The sequence below is a fragment of the Podarcis erhardii genome, assembly GCF_964252035.2.
Source record: "Podarcis erhardii genome assembly, chromosome: 7".
In the NCBI taxonomy this organism is placed as follows: Eukaryota; Metazoa; Chordata; class Lepidosauria; order Squamata; family Lacertidae; genus Podarcis; species Podarcis erhardii.
Window position 1 is genome coordinate 25647160 of NC_138511.1, and position 24926 is coordinate 25672085.

General features: G+C 46.1%; 1 protein-coding gene across 11 annotated transcripts in view; it reads left to right on the forward strand.

Annotated features, from left to right (window-relative positions):
- Window positions 1-24926, forward strand: part of EPHB2 (EPH receptor B2) — a 112412-nt gene that overhangs the window by 66819 nt on the left and 20667 nt on the right. For all 11 annotated transcript variants that reach the window (XM_081870854.1, XM_081870858.1, XM_081870860.1 and 8 more), the window contains exons 4-6: window positions 6797-6952; window positions 7646-7981; window positions 22106-22230. In XM_081870854.1, the coding sequence (XP_081726980.1) occupies window positions 6797-6952; window positions 7646-7981; window positions 22106-22230 (617 nt within the window). The remainder of the gene's footprint in view (window positions 1-6796; window positions 6953-7645; window positions 7982-22105; window positions 22231-24926) is intronic.

Sequence of the window (24926 nt, forward strand, 5' to 3'; positions counted from 1 at the left end):
TGGACATTTCCATAGCCTCCAAAATTTCTCTGACGAAAACAGGGACATTCTATTCCATAATTATAAGAAGAACTTTGCTATTTGTACCCCACCCATCTGACTGGGTTGCCACTCTGGGTGGCTTCCAACATGTATACAACATAATAAAACATTAAACATTAAAAAAAAACTTCCCTATACAGGGCTGAGTTCAGATGGCTTGGAAGTCAGATAACTAGATCCCTCCAACATTTCTCCGTTGAAAATAGGGACATCCTAAGGAAAAGCGAGACATTCTGGGATCAAATCAGAAATCGGGTCAGCTTCTGTAAATCAGGGATGTTTCTGGAAAATAGGGACACTTAGAAGGTCTGCATTTCCTCTCCTCGTACGGTGTCTTCCTAAAATGGCCTTTCTGGATAGCTGAAGGAAAAGCCCTTAATTTGATAGTTCCATAGTTTGACTATGCATTGCACAAAGGAATCCTTCCTTTCTTTTGTCCTGAACTTCCCAACATTCAGCTTCACAGAATGTTAATAGGTTCTAGTGTTATCAGAGGGGGAGAAAAGCTTTTCTCTGTCCACTCTTCCCATGCCATGCATGATAGGACACTTGCTGCCAGTTTCTTCAGTTTGACACTGTGGCTGCGCTGGCAGGACCAGCAGAGAGGGAGTTCCAAAAATATTTGGCTGAAGAGCAGGCCAGATCAGTTTCATTCCTGCCCCAGCACCCCAGTCAGTTGGCAACCTAGATCCACAAGGCAGGACTTGAAATAGAAGCTGCCCTGGGAAAATTATTTGATGGGACATATATCGTTCATATAAATTAGCAAAGCATCAATGTTTAAAACAGCCAAAGCCACCAATAAAACCTAATAATAATGTTAAAATCTTGAAACAATTATTTTTTAAATGTGCTTATGCTTAATGCAGCTCCCTTCATGTCTGTAGATGTCCCACCCACCACAGTAGAGATGGTGAAGAAATTAAATTCAGTTTGAGTTTAAAGACGAACCTATCTCCTCTGCACTTTCAGAAACAATGTGTGAACCGAGGCTCAGTCAATGTTCAGAATTTGCACTTGTCTTAGTTTTGCAATGCAGTTCTATAGCCAAGTAGTTCCTGCAAAAAAAACCCATATAGGCTAGCTGAGTTTCCTATGAGTATGTTGAAGCTCATCTCCAAAGGCATGTTGACGCTGCCCAGGAGACAGTCATTCCCTCTCACTCCTTCTCTCAAGAAAGCATATATGAAAACCAGCTCTCCTTCCCATTCCTCACTCTTCTCACCAGCAGGACATAACCAGGGACTTGAATTTGGCCCAGAAGCAGGAGCTGGTGCAAAGTTCTCAGTGCCAAACTGCTGGCAGCATGTGACACCTCTGCTGGAAGCACTGGAAATGAGACCCTCGCCCACAGTACACAATGTATTAGGGGTGAGACAATCCTGTGTAGGGCTTTGCACACCAGTATCAGCAGCTTGAACTGGGACCAGTAGCTTTTGGGCTGTCAGCCCAAATGGTCACAAGCATTTCCTGGGAAAGCTGAAGAAGAAGAAGAAGAAGAAGAAGAAGAAGAAGAAGAAGAAGAAGAAGAAGAAGAAACAACAACTTAATGGTAGAGATAAGTAAAACATGAAGAATGCAACCTTATCTGGGCTCTGCAAACCTGTTTGACAGTAGTGCCTCATCCGATCACAGGAGAAAAACAAGCCAAAGAAATTGCCACAGGCAACTGTGAGAACAGGATCTGGACTGGGTGGGCCATTGGTCAGATGCAGCAGGGTTACAACAAGTTAAGCTAACGTAATAACCAGGGGTGCCAATACTGGGGGGGGGGGTGTCCAGTTAAGCCCTGTCAGTGTTTGGAAAAAGCAAAGGTCCTCACTTCCTTTGTCTCCTCAGCCTGGTCCTCGGACCCTTGTCAACATAAAAGAGTCTACAAAAGGAGTGTCCTTGCAGAGTATTTTCTGCTTTTATTCTTAAAAGTCTTTATCTGCAAAACGACCGAACAACTGTACACACATCAACACTACCAGTTTTCTCTAACCAACCAACCAACCCACACCCAACACTAACATTGACCACTCTGTCTATACAGGTACAATTAGGTGAAAGGTTGCATGAGTCATTGTAAGCCGCTGACTCATGCTGACATAGTTCTTTTAGCATTAAAGAAACAGCGGCCAATTTTTAGCCGTGACAAGCACCGCCCCACATAACTGATCGCAAGACACACCATTTGAATGGCAGTGCCCATCAACTTTGGGGACCCCCAGCCTCCTCAAATATTTTATTGGCGTTGGGAGCAAAGGGACCTTGGTCCCTAGGAGTTCCCTGTACCTGGCAAACCAGGTGGGTAGATGGTTAAGCTCAGTATTAGAAAATCCACCCTAATCCTTGCCCTTCAATTTTCCACAATGGGAGCCTTAAGATTTATGTTGAGATCAAAGGATGGAACACCACTTCTCATAAGGATCTTTTTTGTTGTTGGTGGTTCTGGTTGATTTGGATCCAGAATGTGGCTTCCACCATTACCACCGCCCTTCTTCCTCCTCCTCAGTAATTAGACATTCTTGGGCAAGGTCTTTTGGAATGAGTCATGGAGATGTCATCCCGAATAGATGGGTTGTAGGAAAGGAGGGGGAGTCTCGCAGGGTCATATGACCTCTCACTCAATCACCCGCTGGATTCTGAGATTTCACAGGACCCCACTTAGCCCACGTGGCTTCAGAGGCGGGATCCACCATAGCCACAAATACTGGAAACTGGAAGGATCCCTTGGCCTCCCTGTATGTTGTTGTTGTTTATACAAATTTGTGGTGCCACCGCAATTGGAACACAGTGTACTACCCTGGTCACCTCACATCAAAAAAGGATATTGTGGATATGGGAAAGGGTAAAAAAAAAAAAAAAAAGACGACTAAAATGATCAAGGGGTGGAGCAGCCGCCTTAGGAGGAAATGTGTTTCAGTTTAGGGAAAAGGCAACCAAGGAGGGAACGGGGTGGAGGCATATAAAATCATGCACGGAATAGAGAAAGAAAACTTTTCCTCCTTACCTTAGAGAAGAAGAACTTGGGGTCATCCAGTTTCTTTCTTTCTTTCTTTCTTTCTTTCTTTCTTTCTTTCTTTCTTTCTTTCTTTCTTTAAATTTTTATTTGGTTTTACAAATATTAAATTATAACAATACAGCCATACACATCCACATTTAAAGATTCCTCTGAATCTCTGAACTTCCCACCTTCCCTTTCGTGAGTGCTATTATTAAACCTTTTCTACTGCATCCTTTTCAATAGTCCATATTTAACATAACTCCATTATCTCCACAATTCTTGCTACATGACAAGTGTTGTTGCAATCCTGCTAACATTTTCATTTGCTTACAGTGGTCTCCAAGATAAATTATAAATTTCCCCCATTCTTTGTAGACGTTTTGGTCTTCTTGGTTCCCGAGCTTTCCGGTCAGTTTTGCCATTTCGGCATAGTCCATCAGTTTAACTTGCAATTCTTCTCTGGTAGGCATGCTAATAGCATCTGTGCGGCTGTCATTGTATACATCAAAAGTCTTTTCTTCTCCCTTGGAATATCAGCACCTACAATTCCTAATAAAAAAAGCCTCTGGTTTTTTTTAGAATATTGACTGTTTCAAGACAGACAAAAGAAAATACTTCCTCACATGGTGCATAGTTATACAGTGGAATTTGCTCCTGCAAGACATCACAGCCTGCCCTCTTCTTCAGTGCCTCCAGACTGACACTACCACCACTGGAGCAAAGTGGGGCTGTATCGAGCCACCTACCCACCCACATGGGGGGGGGGGGGGAGCCCGGCCAGCCAATGCAGCCCATGGCGGCTGGACAGGAGACCAGGCCAGACCTGGTTTGCGCCCTCTCAAAAATGGTGCACCCAGGGTCAAAGTCCCTGGCACATCCCACACTACACCCCTGACTGTAGCTATGTAAACTGGCAGGATCCATAGTGAGCTAAAAGAGTCCCCCCCCCTTCACACACACAAGCATACTTGGGCTGGGCAGTATCTGGTTTTCAACTTTGGGATATACCACCATCTAAGCATTGTGTCTGCAATAACGATGGAGCTATGTTAGAGGCATTGTCTGGCTTCATGGTTCCCCCAACATTGTGATTTTTGCATAGCACACACAGACACACACACATAATAATAATAATAATAATAATAATAATAATAATAATTTATTTATACCCCGCCCATGTGGCTGGGTTTCCCCAGTGACTCTGGGTGGCTTCCAACCGAATATTAAAAATAATATAGCACCAGACATTAAAAACTTCCCTAAAGAGGGCCGCCTTCAGTTGTCTTTTAAAACTAAAATAGTTGTTTATTGCCTTGACATCTGATGGGAGGGGATTCCACTGAGAGGCCCTCTGCCTGGTTCCCTGTAACCTCACTTCTCGCAGCGAGGGAACCACCATCATGATTCTCAGTATATTGTCAGGTCAAAAATTATGAAACCAGTATCATGATATGGACTTGAAACTGGTTTTGGATGATATATCGCCAGCCCTAAAACATACACAAACACAGAGGAACATCAGAATCTGTTTTATACCCAGTCAGACCATTGGTCCATCTAACTCAATATTTTCTACACTGACTGGCAGCAGCTGTCTGAATTTTTAGGCAGGTGTCTCCCCCAGCCTTTACCTGGAGATGCGGGGTGGTGGGGGGTAGAATTGAACTGGGGACCTTCTTCTTGCAAAGCAAATGCTTTTCCGCTGAGCTATGTCCCTCCAACTCCACGGAGACTAGAGCAAAAGGAGAGGGCTGGATTTGCAGCTGTTTCAGGAGAGACAAAGCCCACAGCTCCCGTGCCTTAGGATGGGTCCTTTGCTCTGGAACAGCCTGGAGTTTGTGGAGGGAGGGGGCTGGTGACTTAAGAATCTCAATTTTACCTCCCAGCTGCTGCTGCCACAAGAATTAGAGGAGGGGTTGCTGTGAGCTCCATCCTAAATCTTGGATATTTGAAGGATGGGATTGTGGTAGGAGGTCTTTCTGCAAATAGGGTGGGGGAACTGAGAGAGATACAAAAGAGGTAAGGTGATAGCTTTTACTGGAGCTGCCTCTATTGTCAAGGGAATGAGCGATGCTTCGGATTACACAGAAGGAACTCTTTCCCCAGACAAAATAGCGGGGGGGGGGGGCAGTTGAGACAGAGAGAGAAGAATGGGCAGTTCTAGGATCTGTCAGGGCACTCCAGTTCAGAAATATGGGGGTCTGAAGCATGCAGACTCAAAACACACATAAATCTGGGATTTGAAACCAAAGAGGCTTGCAGCTTGAGAAAGTGATGCATTCAGCTTAGGATCAGTTTCCTTAGCAGATTGCTTTGTCCTACCCATGCCTATTTGCAGGGCTGGATTTAGGGCGGTGAAGGCGGCTCCCCCGCACAGGGCACTGAGCCAGGAGGGTGCCAAATTGAGAAGATCCATAATTAAGAAGATCCATTTGGGGGCACTGAATTGTGGCCTCTCCCAGGGTGCCATATTCCCAAAGATTACCCAATTTGCACCCCAGAACTGGTGCTTTTCCAAGCGTTGCATTGTGTTCATTTCACATTTGCAAGGACTCCATCTTTTAGTATGCAAGCACCTGTACTTTTAGGGACACAGGTGGCACTGTGGTCTAAACCACTGAGCCTCTTGGGCTTGCTGATCAGAAGGTCAGTGGTTTGAATCCCGGCGATGGGTGAGCTCCTGTTGCTCTGTCCAAGATCCTGCAAACCTAGCGGTTCGAGAACAGACCACTGCAAGGAGATAAATAGGTACTGCTGTGGTGGAAAGGTAAATGGCATTTCTGTGTGCTCTGCTTTCTGTCACGATGTTCCATTGCACCAGAAGCGGTTTAGTCATGCTGGCCACATGACCCAGAAAGCTGTCTGTGGGCAAATGCCGGCTCTCTTGGCCTGAAAGTGAGATAAGCGCCACAGCCCCATAGTTGCCTTTGACTGGACTTAACCATCCAGGGGTCCTTTACCTTTACCTTTACCTGTACTTTAGAACTCCTTGCCTCTGGACATGAAACAGGCACCTGCACAATGCCATGTCAGATGCATGCTGAAAACTATTAATTTATTATTGTTATTTCAGGAATTTAGTTGCGTATATTTGTTTTAAAAGTTGTGCAGATTATTATTTCAATATTAACCAGTTTACATTGGCTGTTTAATAGTCTGTCAATTTTTAGCTGTGCTTTACCTATAATTTTATAGGGTGTGCTCCTTAGATTAAGCAGTTTATAAATCTTTCGGACTATATCAGCAAGCAATGTTGCCATTTCAGAGAAGTGGGTTTCCTGAGCATGTAAATGCCCCACCCCCAAGGCCCACGATGGGACGGGAGAGAATTTCACTTCCGTTTGCATTTTAATGTGAAACTAAATCACTGGCAACTTTCAAACCAAAACGTGAACGAAATCGTGAATATCCTTCAAGATTCTTTCTCTGAATTTTGCAGTGCAGCTCTCCCAGTGAAGAGTGTGTTCAAAAATGAATATATTTTGGGGAAATGTCATACAAAAAGCCTTGCAAAATTGTGCATATTAGGCAGAACTGTTTGTTAGGAGAAATTTCAACTAGAATGCTGATGTGTTTTCATGGCATTTTTTTTGTCTAAATGCAAATTTCTGCCAAAATGTGGTGAACTGAATGGAAGATTTAGAAGTAGAGAATCTGAGAGAAATCGAAACTGGAAGATCCATCCATCCCTCACCCATTTCCAAACCTCCCTGTATTTTCATTGCTTTTAATAGGATTCTCCCCACCCCCTTTTTCCTTTTTCAGGATGCCCCTCAGGGACGTTCAAAGCCAGCCAGGGAGACGAGGGCTGCGTCCACTGCCCCATCAACAGCCGGACCACGTCAGAAGGAGCCACGAATTGTGTCTGCCGCAACAACTACTACCGCTCAGACTCCGATCCGCTGGACATGCCATGCACCAGTAAGTTGCCCACAAAGGGGAGGGGGCAAGTCTAGAAGGGTGGTATACCTCATCCTTCAGGGTCCTGTGGGCATAGACCACGGGTAGGCAAACTAAGGCCCAGGGGCCAGGTCTGGCCCAGTCGCCTTCTAAATCTGGCTCACGGACGGTCCAGGAATCAGTGTGTTTTTACATGAGTAGAATGTGTCCTTGTATTTAAAATGCATCTCTGGGTTATTTGTGGGGCATAGGAATTTGTTCATCCCCCCCCTCAAATATAGTCTTGCCACCCACAAGGTCTGAGGAACAGTGGACTGGCCCCCTTGCTGAAAAAGTTTGCTGACCCCTGGCATAGACTATTGGTCCATCTATCTCAGTATCGGTGGCAGCTTCCAGGGTTTTGGTCATGAGGCTTTCACCGGCCTACCCAGAGATGCCAGGAAGCAATGAGTGTAAATGCTACTTTTATCCAATAAGCTGCTTACACACACACACACACACACACACACACACACACATACACACACACCCCTGCCTCTGTATCCTCCATCCAGGCAAACAGTATCAGAGTGGAAGAAACACTCCAGCCAGAGCGAAACATTTGGGATGCAAAACAGAGCCTGTAATGGCTGTAGCCTTAGGAAAGTTCTGGCAGCCCTGAAAGTCCCTGCTGTCCTGCACCATCTTACCTCCCCATTTCCTCCCTTCCCGCAGCAATCCCATCAGCCCCACAGGCCGTCATTTCCAGCGTGAACGAGACCTCCCTTATGCTGGAGTGGAGTCCGCCCCGGGACTCAGGGGGCCGCGAGGACCTGGTCTACAACATCATTTGCAAGAGCTGCGGTTCGGGCCGGGGGGCATGCACCCGGTGCGGGGACAACGTCCAGTTCGCACCACGCCAGCTTGGCCTGGCCGAGCAACGCGTCTACATCAGCGACCTGCTGGCCCACACCCAGTATACTTTTGAGATACAGGCGGTGAACGGCGTCACTGACCAGAGCCCCTTCTCGCCTCAGTTCGCCTCTGTCAACATCACCACCAACCAAGCTGGTAAGGATCTGTTCCACTCCAATGCCAGGTTCCTTCTTCTTGTTTTTATTATTATTATTTTGTCAGCTATATATAGAAAAATAATCAAAACATTTGGTCCAAGGTAATACCCAACTATTCTACTTTCTATACTTTTCTATACTTTCTATACTCAAAGGACGAAACAGTTTTCAATGGCTTTATCTGACCCAACCGAGCTTTGACTGCCTTGAAGCGCTTCTTGCGAGTGAGCACTCAGATTGCTGGGTTTTTAATCCTACTTTGTTTTTTAAAGGTCTGACTAACTATATGCAAAATGATACCCCATAATAGACCCATTAAGATTAACAAACCCAAGTTAGGAATGTTCATTAACCGCAATAGGTCTTACTGTGTGCAGGATTAGCACTGGGTACAAGCCAACGCCAGTCCTATGCAGGGTAGACCCATTGATTTCAATGCATCTAAGTAATCAAATCAAATCTTTACTACAGTCATAGATCAGCATAATTAGGGTGAGGTACAATCATTTAATATCTGTAAAACCTTTTTGGAAAGCTAAAAATTATTAAAACAGGTTATATATAAAAGACTATAAGAATCGAAAAGAAGCTGAAATAATCGAAAAGAAGCGTTAGGAGCATTAAACGGATGTGGAAGAGCAGAAAAGGTTGGTACCGTATATAAAAGACTATAGCTATCAATTTACAGAGCATTCTGATAGGAGTATGCATTAAATCTAGTTTGTGGCACAGATTGTCATCCAACGGATTTTGAGCGCTGCTATGCAGAATCTGGCAAAATTGTATGTTGTAGCAGGGAGGTATAGAATTGTCCTGTGTGCCCTGAGTACTTATGGAGCAGTGGGGAGATGAGGCTAATATGAATGTCTCTATAATATAGGCACTGGAGAAGCACATTCTCTATTGTTTCTATTTGTCCAGAATCACAGGGGCATTGTCTCTCCGAGTAAGCTACAACCCAACACATTTAAAATAACCACGTCCACTGTATTACTGCAGCATAATTCTATAAACATTAATACATATGTGTTTGATTATAAAGTTATACGCCTCATTGAGTGTATCTGTTTATGTGCTGGTTCGTTTAAGAAACCTTGAATGTATACATACATAATAAGGGTGTAATATTATGGGTATGTGTGTGTGTGGAAATGGGGTTGTTTTTTTGTCAAGATCAAGGAGCGAGATGGAAATTAGTGTGTGTGTGTGAGGGGGAAATCTGTGCATATAAATTAGGCACTGGGATTTGCAGAAAACGCCACCTCTAGTTTCCTCCTTTCTGCCAGCTCCCCGCGGAGGTGGGCATTTTTAAAACTCTGCCACTGAGAAAATAGCATCTTCTGGGGTCTTCTTCATCTCCCTTAACGAGACACAAAGTCAGCTCCTTCGGACTGGCCATTAGAGGCCCACACCCAGGGCCGAATTTAGGTTTGATGAGGCCCTAAGCTACTGAAGGTAAATGGGGCCCCTTTATAGGTCCAGCTGTCCTTTGTCAACAACAAATTGTCACTGTTTATTGTGTTGAATATATGCTATACGGTAATTTATGGCCTTAATAAAGCCATTTGCACATAACAAAATATGTATTTTATCAAAGTAATTGTTGAACTGAAATACAATTAAGAAGAAGTATATTAATAGTGAAATACAATTAAGAAGTATATTAATAGTGATATTTTAGGGAGCAGGCTAGCAGGCAGGGCCCATTACTTACATCATAGGATCCTACACAACACAAAACACTGTTGCTGTATGAAGGTTTTATTTTATTTGTTTTTTTATCTTATATTTTGGAAATGTACATCCAGGTTTGTTCCTTTAGATTTTTTGGGGGCCCCCAAGAGAGTGGGGCCCTAAGCTATAGCTTGTTTAGCTTATATGTAAATCTGGCACTGCCCACACCTCTGTTTACATAGCATGGCTTGGTAGGTGTGCAGAATCCTAATTGTAACATCTGAATCGACCGTGCATTTTGTATATACTGACAACAGTTATTCAGGCGATAGATTTCCACGCTTCAAGAAAACACACACTTTGGTGTAGCGTAGAGGCTGGCCAAACCAAGGAGGCATTTCCCCCCCACAATCTTGAGGACTAACATCTTGTCCGTTTGAAGCTTATTTCCCCCCAGGAAAGATGGGATTCTCAGGGAGAAATGACACTATGCTGGTTTGTATAAATGTTTAGGAATGGTTACAAAGTTCTCCTCACTTGAATTTCTCCTGAGACGTTTGGATTGTCCACAACTCTTGGCAAGCCCTGCCCAGCATCCAACTAACTTCCACAAAGTGTAGACCCATTGAAATTAATTGACCTAAATCAATCACAGCCATTAATTTCAGTAGATCTACTTGGAGCAGGAATAGCATCTCATACAGCCCCACTTTCACATAGGTTTCAGCAGTAGTCATTCTGACTCACTTCTGCATTAACCTGATGTGTGTGTGTGTGTGAGAGAGAGAGAGAGAGAGAGAGAGAGAGAGAAATTGCAATTGAATAAGTATTCAAATACGTTCTTTAAAACCTATTTCCTCTCAAAACACATTTATTTGTTCCATTTATATCCTAACTTAACCCCTAAGGAGCTCAAGGCAGCATATATGATTCACTTCCTCCCCGTTTTATCCTCACAACCACCCTGTGAGGTAGGTTTGGCTGAAAGACTGTGCCTTGTTCAAGCTCACCCAGTGAGTTTCATGGCTCAGTGGGGATTTGAACCCTGGTCTCCCAGAGCCTAACCCAACACCCTAACCACTACACTACACTTTCTCTCAAAAACACCATGCTGGCAAAGGTGGGTTGTGAACTGACACCTGCAGAGCAGTCTATCACCATTACCACTCAACCACATTTTGGTAATTTAAAAATAAAAATTGGAGAACCCTCTTGGAACATTTGGGAAGTGTGTAATCTCGGGGATACCTTAAATTCTGATCCTGACATTTGCAGCACAATCCTAACCCCTTGTCTGCTCTGAAGTCAGCCCTATTGAATTCAGTGGGGCTTACTCCCAGGTAAGTGGCGTTAGGATCGAAGCCTTAAGACTATATACAAAATCGGACCACTAGGCTCATTAAAATTAATAGATATGAGTCAGGTCTATTTTCCCTCAGTGGGTCTACTCTGAGTAGGACTTAGTTGAAAGCAATATGTGGAGGTGTCTGGTCAGTGCATGTTGGGATTTGCAAAAGGCCGAACTTCTGACGTGCTCCTGAATTCCCCTCGCTTGTTGGGGCTGCCTCTGTGAGCTGCCAGAGCAGGCGAGCTGTCAGGCCTGCCTCTTGCATGCTCAGATCTCACCCCTTGTAATTAAGCAACGTGGTTGCGACTTTATTGCAGCAACTGTGAACATTCGCACCTTGGCGGGAGGGAAGGGGTGGCAGGGAGGGTAGCAATGGAGGCGGGTGGGGGGAGAGAGAGAGGAAGACGGGGAAACCTCCCGCTCTGCCTTTGCTCCCCCTGCGTGTTTCTGCTCGGCTCGGCCTTATTATGCGTCGAGCTGAGGCTCCCAGCCCGGGCACGACGCCTTCCTTAATGTATCTGTTCATTAGCGCTAAACAGTAACTGTCTGCTCGCTAATTCTCCCGTAATTAGAGGCAGGATTCTTTCGCAAGCTCTCTGCACAGCCTGGCAGCCTTGATGTTCATCATTAGCAGCTGGAAACAGAAGCTGTGGGGAGAGAGAGAGAGAGAGAGAGAGAGACACATCCAGCATGGAGCTCGAACAACAACAAGAGGGTATGGCAGCAGCGATCATGAATGATGGCGCTGAGGGAGGTTGAGGCAGGCCGAGACTTTTGTCTTCTCTGAGTGCAGAGGCATGCTGCTCTGCCCACGCTGCCTTCTTTCAGCAGGTCCCCTGCCCTGGAGGAGAACCCCCCCCCCCCTGGAAAAATCTAACTTCTGCTCAGAATAAGTTCCTCTGAGTTCCAGAATAAGCTCCTGGGTAGATAAAAGACTTCACTTTTACATGCAGCTCATAGTTAAACTATGGAACTCATTCCTGCAGGAGACAGGGGTGGTCACCAGCTTGGACGACTTGAAAAGTGGACTGGGCAAATTCGTGGCAGAGAGGGCTATTGATTGCTTCGGGCCATAATGGCTATGCCCTGCCTCCGCAGCTGGAGGATTAATGCTTCTGGATCGCAGGGAGAGGAGAGTGGTCTTGTACTCAGAACCTGCTCACAGGTTTCCCACAGGCATCTGGTTGGCCACTGTGAGAACAGGAGGCTGGACTAGATGGGCCATTGCCCTGATCAAACAGGATCTTCTTAGGTTCTCATCTCTGACCATTGGCTATGCTGTCTGGGGATGGAGTCAGAGTCCAACAACATCTGCCAGCCATGGCTGCCGGGTAGGAAGCACCAGGCACACAAATTTCGAGGTCCACATAATGCGTAATGTGGTCAAAGTGAACACATGAAGAAGGCAGCAGGGTGTGAGCCCTGTCCCAAATTGTCCCTGGGCCCAGAGGAGACCTTGGCGTGCTAAACAGGAATGGGGCTTCTAACACAGGGCTTGCCTCCAGATGTTGTGGACTGTGAGTCCCATCAGCCACTGCCGATAACCAGGAATGATGGGAGTTGTCGTCCAAAACACCTGGCAGCCAATAGCCTGGGTACCTTAGTTCTTGCAGCACTCAGCTGATTGTGATTTGAAGCCTCTGAACACCTGGTCGCGCCGAAGGTTTTAAGTGCATTCATATTTCCAGATGAACAAAGTTGCTGAGCTTTTTTCAGGCTACCTCTGAGCCCTAAACAGAGCCTGAGCTGGACATTTGCTTACAATTATAAAAATCTCCATCCCCACCCCTGAATGGGCATGTAGGCCCCCCAAAACAGGACATGTTGGGGATTTCCCAGACGTATAGCAAGGCTATCGTTCATCCCAAAGCTCTCAGAAACCACCTTCAGTCCTTCCCACTTAAGAAGGAGGAATGGGCTGACACAAAAGGTGGAGACATAAGGGGCACCCCCTACACCCTCCCCACACTTCCACTGGTGGTGTTTGAATGCCCAGATAAGGCTCGAACTGTGAGTTGCCTAAGATCGCAGTCTGTGGGGTTGTGTATGTGCACAGATTCCTCTACGTATGGCTTGTGAAAAGGATCTCTAGAAATTTGCCTGCTCCTTCAAGAACACTTCTCACCATTGAGATCAGACTCTGTCCCTGCTCCATCTCTCTCCCCCTGCCATTCCACATCTGGAAGAAGGTGGGTGGTTATGGGCAACAGGACCTTTTCAGTTTGGGCCCCTCATCTCTGAAACTCCCTTTCAAGGAACAGGGACTCTCCGAGTATTTCATAAAATCGTAGAATTTTTGAGTTGGAAGAGAGTGATCTAGCCCAACTCGTTGTATTGCCGGACTCTTTTGCCCAACGTGAGGCTCAAACCCACAGCCGTGACATTTCTGTGCCCCGAAGACAGAATAACATTTGATGTGGACAAGTCAAGTGATTAGGAAGATTTTCTTCTTCTTATACTATTTCCACTTCTGGCTTTGAAATGAGGATGGAGGGGAGATTGGCTTAGTTTGCATTTTCACTCACGCTTCCAGATCCAGTAGGGGAATCTAAACAACAGCTGTCCTTGGAAAGTTTGGACTTTTGCAATGCTTTTCTCCAACCCCAAACTCTGTATGCAAGAGCATCTATTTGGGAATAGGAAAGCACTTAAATGTGCCTAATGGTGAATGCATTCTAATTAGGAGAAATGGCTTGCAAAAATATGTATGCCTTGCTCCCCAAAAATGTGCATATTAGGAAAATGCAAATGTAAATGTGGGTGAATTTTTATGCAGTCTTAAAAAAAAAAGCAATGCAAAATTGGGAGGAACTGGAGTTAAGCCTGGAAAATTTGAAAACCCAGAGAAATGAGCAGGTCCATCCGTCCTGACCTTGGAATTTCCCCCCAAAAGCTCTGTCTCCAGTGATAAGAGAAGCCTGCATATCTGAATCTGCTTAGTCCAGCTTTGTGTGTCCTCCCTTTCCCCCCACAACCACCCCCCAGCCACACGCAGCCGCCCTCCCACGAGACATTTCTGACCCTGACCTCAGAGCACAGCCGTGTCTGCCGGACGTTAATTGAAAATACCAGAATTCCCCCGTTGGCTTGATGGTGGCCAACGGTAACCTGATGCTGGGGGAAGAACGCTTGAGTGAAGGTTTGGAGCAGGGGGTGGGGGGAGTCCGGAAGACCCCCAGCTGCTCTGTCCTTCCTCCTTGCCCCATCTCATTCCTCGAAGCTCTTGGGGTGGGGTGGGGGACAGAGAGGGGGTTTCGGTGGGCTCAGTTGCCCCTGCAATTCAACACAAGTTACGGGGATTACTGTGATCAGAGACTGATTCTGCTGCACGTAACCCAAGCCGGGCGGCTGAGCCCTGTCAGCCCAAGGAGACCCTTTGATTGTGGGCAGGAGGTGGGTGGGCAGGAGGGAGACCCCTTTGCGAGGACCAGATTTGATCCGCAGACCTGGCAGCTGACACAGAGCGAGGGAGAGACGGAGAGAGAGGAACAGTGAAAATGGATTGGCGCTGGCTGGGTTTCAGGCCATGAAAGGGGAAACTGGAGACGGGTAGTGGTTTCATGGTCAGCATGTGGTCCAGGGTCGTCCCAGACAACATGTCAGTTGACCCCCACCGCCCAGCTCCCTTCCCCAACCCACCCACAATGAGAGGAGCGGCTTGAGAGAGGCAGCTTGTCTGCTTCGTGTCTTGCGGGGGGCGGGGCGGGATGGAAAGCCACGTGGAGGGGAGGAGGAGGGGAGGGCCTTGCATCCCCATGCCTTGATTTCCCCCAACTTCTTCCCCATACAGTGGTACCTCGGGTTAAGAACTTAATTGGTTCTGGAGGTCTGTTCTTAACCTGAAACTGTTCTTAACCTGAGGCACCACTTTAGCTAATGGGGCCTCCTGCTGCTGCCGCACGATTTCTCTTCTCATCCTGAAGCAAAGTTCTTAACCTGAAGCACTATTTCTGGGTTAGCAGAGTCTGTACCCTGAAGCGTATGTAACCTGAAACATCTGTAACCCAAGGTACCACTGTATTAGCTGGTCTCTTTAGTTCAGAGCAACTTTTTCTAACCCTTGGGATGCCCACATTGGAAGACTCGGGACAGTTAAAAGAATACACTTCTTCACACTAGTTAAATGATGGAACTCGCTCCATCAGGAAGCAATGGTTGTTGAATGGTCTCTTCAAATTTGAAGGTTCATTATTGTTCCACAAGATGTCTATTTCTTGACGGGCCAGAGCAAATAACGTGACCTAGTTTTACAGCTGTGAAGCAGTATAGCAGGTGCTGGTAAGTTATGTTAATTAAGCTGTTGGGTATAGTATATAAAGAGCAGCACCCAGCTCTCTCAGTACCCTGGGGGATGGGTCATGCTTATTGATCTATTTAGTGTAAAATGAGTCTTTGTTTTTGTTATTAAAGGTAAAGGTAAAGGGACCCCTGACCATTAGCTCCAGTCGTGGCCGACTCTGGGGTTGCGGCGCTCATCTCGCTTTATTGGCCGAGGGAGCCGGCGTACAGCTTCCGAGTCATGTGGTCAGCATGACTAAGCCGCTTCTGGCGAACCAGAGCAGCGCACAGAAACGCCGTTTACCTTCCCGCCAGAGTGGTACCTATTTATCTACTTGCACTTTGACATGCTTTCAAACTGCTAGGTTGGCAGGAGAAGGGACCGAACAATGGGAGCTCACCCCGCCGTGGGGATTCGAACCGCCGACCTTCTGATCGGCAAGCCCTAGGCTCTGTGGTTTAACCCACAGCGCCACCTGTGTCCCTCATATTAAAACCTTGCAAAAGTTATTTTTGCGTTCCTTGTAATGTGTGGTCTCCCCAGCACGCCTTCTGCAGCGCAACTAATCTGCAAATAGCCTACAATGGTGTCCACCAACTTGGGCAGCTTCCATGGCAAATTCATGGAGGAGAGGGGCTATGCAAGGAGACTAGCCATCACGGTTATTCTCTGGAGGCAGCAATGCTTCTCAATACCAGTTGCTGGAAACCCCAGGAAGGGAGAGTGCTCTTGTGTTCAAATCGTGTTTGCAGGCTGCCCCGGGCACCTAGCTGGCCCATGTGAAAACAGGATGCTGGACTAAATAGGACTGCTATTATGATGGCCGTTTTATTATTAGGCTGTCTGTCACTATGCTTTTTATTATGTTTTTATAACTGATGTTCTATAATAATGTGTTTTTAATGTTGTACGCTGCCCTGGAATCTTTTGATAAAGGACAGTATATACATTTTAATACTAATACTAATTTGCCATTGGCTTGATCCAGCAAGATCTTATGGTCTAATGGCTTCACCCTGAAGCAACACAGTTCAGTAGTTTCTTTCTCAGTAGCTGCAGAGTATGTATAGTCTGACTCCCATCTTCTCTGGTCATTGGCCATGATGCCTGGGTCTGAGGTGGGTCCAGCCACTTCTGGGGGACCATGCCAGCTCTTTGTCCTGGATGCAGAAGGTCCCACGTTCTCCAGAATCAATAATTGGGCTTGAAATTTGTCCCTTTTAGAAACCCTGGAGAGCTGCTGCCAGTCAGTGTAGGCAATATGGATCTGGATAGATGAATAGTTAGCTTCCCATGTCTTGAGGGTGTGCTTTGTGTGCAGAAGGTCCTAGGATCATCCCCCAGAATCTCCAGGTAGGGCTAGGAGTCCCCCTGACTGAAACCCTGAAGAGCCACTACCAGTCAGTGTAGACCGTGCTGAGCTGGATACATCAGTGGTCTGACTCAATATAGGTCAGCTTCCTATGTCCATATGGATTGTGCAAAAGTGGGGTGGAGGGAACCAATTAGATTGTAGAGAAATAGCCCATTGGGGTGGTCCCTTGCCTGGAATTGGACAGACCAGCATTTTCTCTCCTAAACAAGCTTGGTTTTTTTAAAAAAAGTAAATAAATAAATCAGCATTTAAATGTCAGTGCTGCCGCAGTTTTCAGGAAAACAAAGGATCAGATAACAATCAGGTTCAAATCCCTGTTCTAAGGCCATTCACACATCGTCCAGCCACCCTCACCCCTGCTAATCCAGGTCACGGGGTACTCAGAGCAGAAGACAGGAGCAAACGTTTTTCTCCTTCTCTCATAATGCTAGAACCCAGGGACATCCAAGGAAGCTGAATGTTCAGAGATTCAGGAGAGACAAAAGAAAGCTCTTCTTCACACAGAGAAGAAGGTATCTCCAGTGCTAGAGTTGGGAAGCTTCTGAATATCAGTTCACAAGGGGGGATATGTGCTGTTGTGCTCAAGTTCTGCTTGCAGGCTTCCCATAGACAACTGGTGGGCCATTGTGAGATCAGGTGGCTAGATTAGATGGGCCTTTGGTCTGACCCAACTGAGCTCTTCTTGTGTTCTTCCTGATGTCTTCATGAAATTTTGAGTTGCCACCAAGACTCTTATCTCTGGGCTCAGAAATATTTGCATTGGGGACTGTGGGCTTATGGAAACCCACATGTCATTTTTTAAAGACATCTCCCTTTTCAAAGAATTCTCAGAATTTAACTGCCTCCCACATTATTATTATTATTATTATTATTATTATTATTATTATACCACTCTTCATCAAAAGATCTCCTGGCAGTTCACAGAATAAAACACAAGAGAAGACACAAGTAAATAACTAAAGAAAACAATAACTCCCCCTTCCCATAGACCCATTTAAAAGTCTGTAGGATATTAATCAGCCCAAAACCTGTTGGAAGAGGAACTTTTTCGCCTGGCACCTAAAAATATATAACGAAGGCTCCAGGCGAAGCTCCCTGGGGAGAGCATTTCACAAACACTGAGCCGCTACAGAGAAGGCCTCTGGACTTCATATGGAGGAGGCACACACAGAAGGGCCTCAGATGATGAATGCAGAGTCCAGGCCAGTTTATATGGGAAGAGGCTTTGCATTTTTGCTCCAACTCAAAACCTTATAAAAATGGCTGGATGGCTTGCTTTAGTCCAACACTAGCCTGATGTTTGTTAACTAAAATGCGCTCTCACTGTGAGAACTCAAAGCAGGTCTGTAGCTCAGTCCTAGAGCACATGTTCTGCAAATGGAATGTCCCAAGCCTCCTTCCTGAAACCCTGACAAGAGCTGCTGCCAGTCAATGTGGATGAACTTGATGGACCCATGGTCTTGTATGAGCCAGGTCCCTATATGAGTAGGGACCAGGGGTACCCACCAGGCAATCATGGCTAAAGGACCCTTTGTGGCTGCTGCAGATGCTGGCTGTGTGTTTGGTGCAAATTGAGCCCCAGGATGCAGTTGGGGAAGAGTGGTTGAGCAGTCCATTGAGACGCCTTCCCTTTTTGAAGGCACAGAAGGGGAAGAAATGGAGGCAGTGATAGATTTTACTTTCTTGGGCTCCATGATCACTGCAGATGGTGACAGCAGTCACAAAATTAAAAGACGCCTGCTTCTTGGGAGAAAATCGATGGCAAACCTAGACAGCATCTTAAAAAGCAGAGACATCACCTTGCCTACAAAGGTCCGTATAGTTAAAGCTATGGTTTCCCCAGCAGTGGTATATGGAAGTGAGAGCTGGACCATAAAGAAGGCTGATCGCCGAAGAATTGATGCTTTTGAATTATGGTGCTGGAGGAGACTCTTGAGAGTCCCATGGACTGCAAGAAGATCAAACCAATCCATTCTGAAGGAAATCAGCCCTGAGTGCTCACTGGAAGGACAGATCCTGAGTTTGACCAAACATGAGTTTGACCAAACTGCGGGGAGGCAGTGGAAGACAGGAGTGCCTGGCGTGCTCTGGTCCATGGGGTCACGAAGAGTCGGACACGACTAAACAACTAAACAACAACAGAGCGGCGATTGGGGAATCTTTGGCCCTCCAGATGTTGCTGCATTAAAACACCCTTCAGCCCCAACCTGGGATGATTGGGGCTGCAGTCCAATGCCAGGAACAGCACAGGTTCCCCATTGTCCACCTAGAGAAGGAGAACTAGGCATAGCAGCAGAGGTGCAGTTGTCTTCGCCCAACCTCCCTGGGCAGATGTGGCCATCCAGCCTCTCTATCTGACCTTTGGAACTCTTCCTAGGCTACATGCCAACCCCAGCCATCCTCCTCCCTGGCCCTAATTTTCACCCTCCTCAAGTGTTTTGGCCTGGCTGGGATATGTTCTTGAGCACTAGCAATACCTCTTGCTTGTCTGGATGGATGTGTGTGAGAATGTATAGAACCTACCTTACTCTACAATGCAAAAAGTGGGCTCTGTCCACTTCCCCACCAGGCCCCACCCAGCATCAGCAGCCCACAAAAGGTTTCCCCCAAAAGAATGTGGCTGCTAAGAAGGTTCTCCTTGCTTGGAGAACTCAGACAAATTAAGAGAATTGGTGCAGGATCAAGGAATAACATCAACTCCTGATAGCTGGAACACGGGAAGTCATAAAAAAATGTTTACTTTGGAACTGTTTAATTGGCTCTTTTGGTTGTACTATTGTGATTTGGCATGATTTGGCATTGTATTAATGTGGCCTCCATTGGATTGTTATTAATGAAAAATTAATAAAAAATATTTTATTTTATTTTTAATAAAAGAACGTTCTCCATGCTTGCCCTAGGACAAACATGGTCATGAATTCTCTACTACCTAGAAATTTGAATCAGGAAAATCCAGGCTTTCATATTTCCAAATGTCCTTACTCATCATGTTCAGATCAGAGAGGCAGACTCTCACTCACCTCAGTGTCCCCACGGTGGCTGCTTCCTGGTAGCCACCATGTTGCTGCTTTTTTTAACTAAGAGGCAACTTTTGTGGAGTGGTAGCTGTAGGTGGTCTAGGTTTGTGTTGGGGTTTTTGGACTTCTGCCAACATCCCTGACTCAGACACATCGCACATGTGAGACGCAGCCTAGTTAACAACAGGACTAGGTAATCTTCCCCTCCCCATCTAGCCCTGTCACCCGGTGGGGGCCACAAAGCCGCTACAAAAGGGGCCTTTTGTTCTCTCATTTGCCTGACACAATTCTCAGTTGGCTGGCAGTTCCCAACTGAGACATGTCAGTTTCATTGTAATGAATTGCCCTGAGCATAGCACAGCCCATTTCCACAAATTAGTGTTCAATCCAAGACACCAGAACTCCACTCCCCACCCCCACCCCCACCCGACCTGGATCACATCATGCTGTATGAAGTTGTCCTGTGTTAGCGAAGGATGGGAAGTAAAGGGAGATGCTGAGGAGGAGAATCAGTAGCCCAACCTGATCAGACAGGAGTTCAGAACAAAACTTGAAGGAAATGACTGAGACACCTTTGTGGCAACAACACAATCAAGGAGCTCTGACCACAGGGCTCTTGAATGAGGTACAAGTGCAGAAACTATTCAGGGGCTGGGCTCTTGGTTGCTGTGGGGTTAATTCATCCATCACCACAACCATACACCCTACTCAGGTATTTTGTACCTGTCGCTTACCAAACGCATGAAGGAGTCAACAGGAATGTGCTCAGCTAGCCCAACCCCATCACAAGGGTATTTTTTATTATTGTTTGACAAGTTTTACAGACCCTCCGAGTGTCCCTATTTTCCAGGGACAGTCCCGGATTTACAGAAGCTGTCTCAGTTTCTGGTTTGGTCCTGGAATGTCTTGCTTTTCCTTAAAGGGTAAAGGGAGCCCTGACCATTAGGTCCAGTCGTGGCTGACTCTGGGGTTCCAGCATTCATCTTGCTTTATTGGCCGAGGGAGCCAGCGTGCAGCTTCCGGGTCATGTGGCCAGCATGACTAAGCTGCTTCTGGCAAACCAGAGCAGCGCACGGAAACGCTGTTTACCTTCCCGCCGGAGCGGTACCTGTTTATCTACTTGCACTTTTGACGTGCTTTTGAACTGGTAGGTTGCCAGAAGCAGGGACCGAGCAATGGGAGCCCACCCCATCGCAGGGATTCGAACCGCCAACCTTCTGATCGGCAAGTCCTAGGCTCTGTGGTTTAACCAACAGCGCCACCCACATCCCACTGCTTTTCCTTAGGACACCCCTATTTTAATCGTAGAAATGTTGGAGGGTATGGAGTCATGCCCCTCCCCACAAAAACCAAGGAGATAAGTTAATTACAACCTTCTGAAGACATCTGAAGACAGCCCTGTATAGGGAAGGGGTTTTTTTAATGTTTAATGTTTCATTGTGTTTTTATATATGTTGGAAGCCGTCCAGTGTGGCTGGGGCAACCCAGTCAGATGGGCAGGGTATAAATAATAAAATCATTACTATTATTATTATTATTATGGAATAGGATGTCCCTATTTTGTTTGGGAAAATGTTGGAGAGTAGGGTTTCATATAATGCTTTATTGTAACAAAACCTCAAAGTAATAATCATAATTTACAATCATAATTTATTATTTATACCCCATCCATCTGGTTACAAAAGTGGTTACAAACAGAATAAGGCAATAAAACTGTCAGTTAAAAACAGCTATTTAAAACATTCAAAAATAATTAAAATCAACAGTAGGCCAAAAACTAGATTAAAACACTCAGCAAAGTTCCATCACTAGGTAGTCTTGCATGAACGAAAATGAATTTAGCTAGTGCCAAAAAGAGTACAGTGAAGGTTTCTACCTGTTGTCAAAAGGCAGGGAGTTCCAAAGTTGCTGCCATGGTAGAATATGTTTCCTGCAAATGTGGAACGCTTGTTACAGTGCCAGTTCCACAGATCAAAGTGGATGAGTGGGTATAGATGGGTAAGGCGATCTCGCAAGTAAAATGGTCCCAAGCTGTTAAGGGCTTTATATTATTAATAGTGACACCTTGAACTTGGCCCAAGAAGTTCAGGCAATGAGGCAAGAGTCCAGGCTGGACAGCTCCTTGCAGAGTTGGAATAAGCTGTGATCAGCAGGTAACCCCAGAATGAGCCTGAAATATTGTTGCAGCCACAGGAAAGTTGTCGAGAGAGGGGAAGGAGCTCACGGGACATGCCAGTTCACTGACACAGGATTGATACCAACAATGGCTTTATGGTGACTTATGGTGACAGTTGCAGATGCTGAGCCATTGCTTGTAGGTCACTAAGTGTTTGATGTGGCATCAGCATATAGAGGAGCTTCCTTGAAACGTCTCCCTGCAGGGCAGTGATCACACACTGACTAAGGCAACGGACCTCTTTCTCTTACAGCCCCTTCAGCCGTGTCCATCATGCACCAGGTGAGTCGGACGGTGGACAGCATCACCCTCTCGTGGTCACAGCCCGACCAGCCCAACGGAGTCATTCTGGATTATGAGCTGCAATACTACGAGAAGGTACCAGGGGACAGAGGGGCATGGGTTGGGGGATACATCCAACTCTCCTTGGGGAGAGTCATCAGGGACCAAACTGCGGGCACTCTCTGGCAGACCACTTGCCATGGCTGTTCCAGTCGAGAGACCAGCCAGCTTGTGATATATTGCAATGTTGAAAACCAGTTATCGCCCAACTCTTAGGCAGAACATCTCCTTTGCATGCAGAAGGTCCCAGGTTCAGTCCTCAACAGCCTCTCCAGGTAGGACTGAGGATGTTCCTCCTGCCTGAAACCCCCAAGAACTGCTGCCAGTCAGGGTTGGCAATATTGAACTAGATCAGCGGTTCTCAACCTGTGGGTCCCCAGATGTTGTTGGACTACAACTCCCATCACCCCTAGCTAGCAAGGGCAGAGCTCAGGGATGATGGGAGTTGTAGTCCAACAACATCTGGGGACCCACAGGTTAAGAACCACTGAGCTAGATGGACCGATAGGTCTGATGGAATATGAGGCAGCTGTGGAGGAGGAAGAGCTGGAGGAAGCGTCTATGAACTCTGGGTCAAATGCATTGGTCCAATAAGAAGCCTAATTGGCCTAGTTGGTTATAAGTGGGAAGATACACCTTCAAAGTGTTTCCCATATCTCACTTTGATGTTGCACCTGAACACCAGGCACAGAGCTGGATTTCAAATTCCAGTAAGATCTCTGCATTAGTGAATCTGCCGACAGGGTTTCTTTGAAGTGAGCCTCTTGAGTTCCTCTAGAGCTCTGGCATTAGAAGAGGCTTTGAATCGTCTCCCGCTGGGAAAACTCCCCTCTCTCTCTCTCCTTTTTCTTTTTTGAAATGGAAAACTGACAATTACTGTCAATGTGTGTGTTGCGTTTTTCTGGAAAAATACAACATTGGTTTTATTCTGGAGAGCCACTTCTGAGCCTCATACTGGGAGCTGCGGGTGAGGAGGGTGGGGAAGGAAATGGACCCATTCTGGCCCCTCTCCTCAAACTTCACTTGACATGCAATTGCATCTCATTCTCTCCTCCACCCTGATTAGTGCTGAGCTGAAATCCTCTCCGCCAACCTCCCCATTCTGCTGGCCAGCTATGAAATTGGGAGGGGGGGCATTTCTAACAAAATTTGGGATGTGCAAACAAGGAGGAACCTGAGGGCCATATGTGGCCCTCAACAGCTCTCTATTTGGCCCCCAGGACTCTCCCCAAGCCATATCCCTCACCAGTCTTGCTTCATACCTCTTGAGTCTTTTTTCTGGCTGGAATGTGTCCTTGAATGTTGAGCATACCTCTTGCTTGTCTGGATACAGGATAGAGAGCGGTGTGCATAGAAACTATCCTGTTGTACAAAGGTATATATTATATTTATTGATTTTCTCCACTTTTGCCTCTGGCCTCACTCACCACCGTCATGCGACCCCTACACAGCTCTGAGGGCCTTCTGGCGGTTCCCTCGCTGTGAGAAGCCAAGTTACAGGGAACCAAGCAGAGGGCCTTCTCAGTAGGGGCACCTGCCCTGTGGAACGCCCTCCCACCAGATGTCAAAGAGAAAAATAACTACCAGACCTTTAGAAGACATCTGAAGGCAGCCCTGTTTAGGGAAGCTTTTAATGTTTAATAGGTTATTGTATTTTAGTGTTTTGTTGGAAGCCGCCCAGAGTGGCTGGGGAAACCCAGCCAGATAGGTGGGGTATAAATAAATAAATAAATAAATAAATAATAATAATAATTATTATTATTACAAGGTTGTCCAGAATGGAAAGTGGCTCTCAGGCTGAGAAAGGTCCCCCCCCCCCAAGCTCAACAGTGAGGGCAGAAATTAGTTCCCTCGCTCTGATCTGGTTTCATGATGATTCCATGGGATGCCATCCAAAGCCAACTGAGAGTGAGGGCAATAATTCATGCGTTCACAGTGGAGCCTTATGAGAAAATAAATGAATGAATGGTGTTCCCAGCAACGGGAAGTGTGATTGTCAGTGTTTTCAAAAATCTTGAAAAACAGGCAGCAAAAAAGATAAACAGAAGGGTACAGCGTCTGCCTCTGCTGCCAACTCACTAATTTCAAGTCCTAAAAATAGCTTTTATCTGACTATATAAATAGCTTATGCATATAAAATTAAAATATAAATTTTATTCAAAAGTTACAATACATCTTGGTCTGCTGCCATAGTATCCTAGAATAATCACTCCAATCTTCAATGCCTCTTCACTGTCATGTTGGCTCGTCAAAGACCCTCAGTAGGAACCAGTCTGGTTTACTAGACATTTTCCATTAATATATCCCCTCCACGGACACCTGCGATGATTATAAATACCCTGTTCTTCTTCAATGAATTCCTAAACTTCTTTCCTCTACAAAAATCATGCAGTTTTAAACCAGATTGAGTTAGGCACTCTTCAGTTGGGATGAGTCAGGTGCAAGAATCGTTGGCAGACAGAAATGCTTATGACGGGAATCCACAATCTCTTTTATTCCCCAGTTGTGAGGAATTGTGTGTGTATCAAAGAGGGGGTGTATGTATCAGGGAAAAAAGCTAATTAAAACTCCATGATTGCATGAAGTCACAAATGTCCTTCCCGCACCCCACACTTCAATTCGCAGTGGAAAGGGCTAATCCTCTGTTCCCTCCAGATGACCTATATTTTGGTTCCCTTCAGGCCAGCAGGAGCTGGGGGAGGGGGGGAGAGCCCACTGTTTTGAGCCGATAA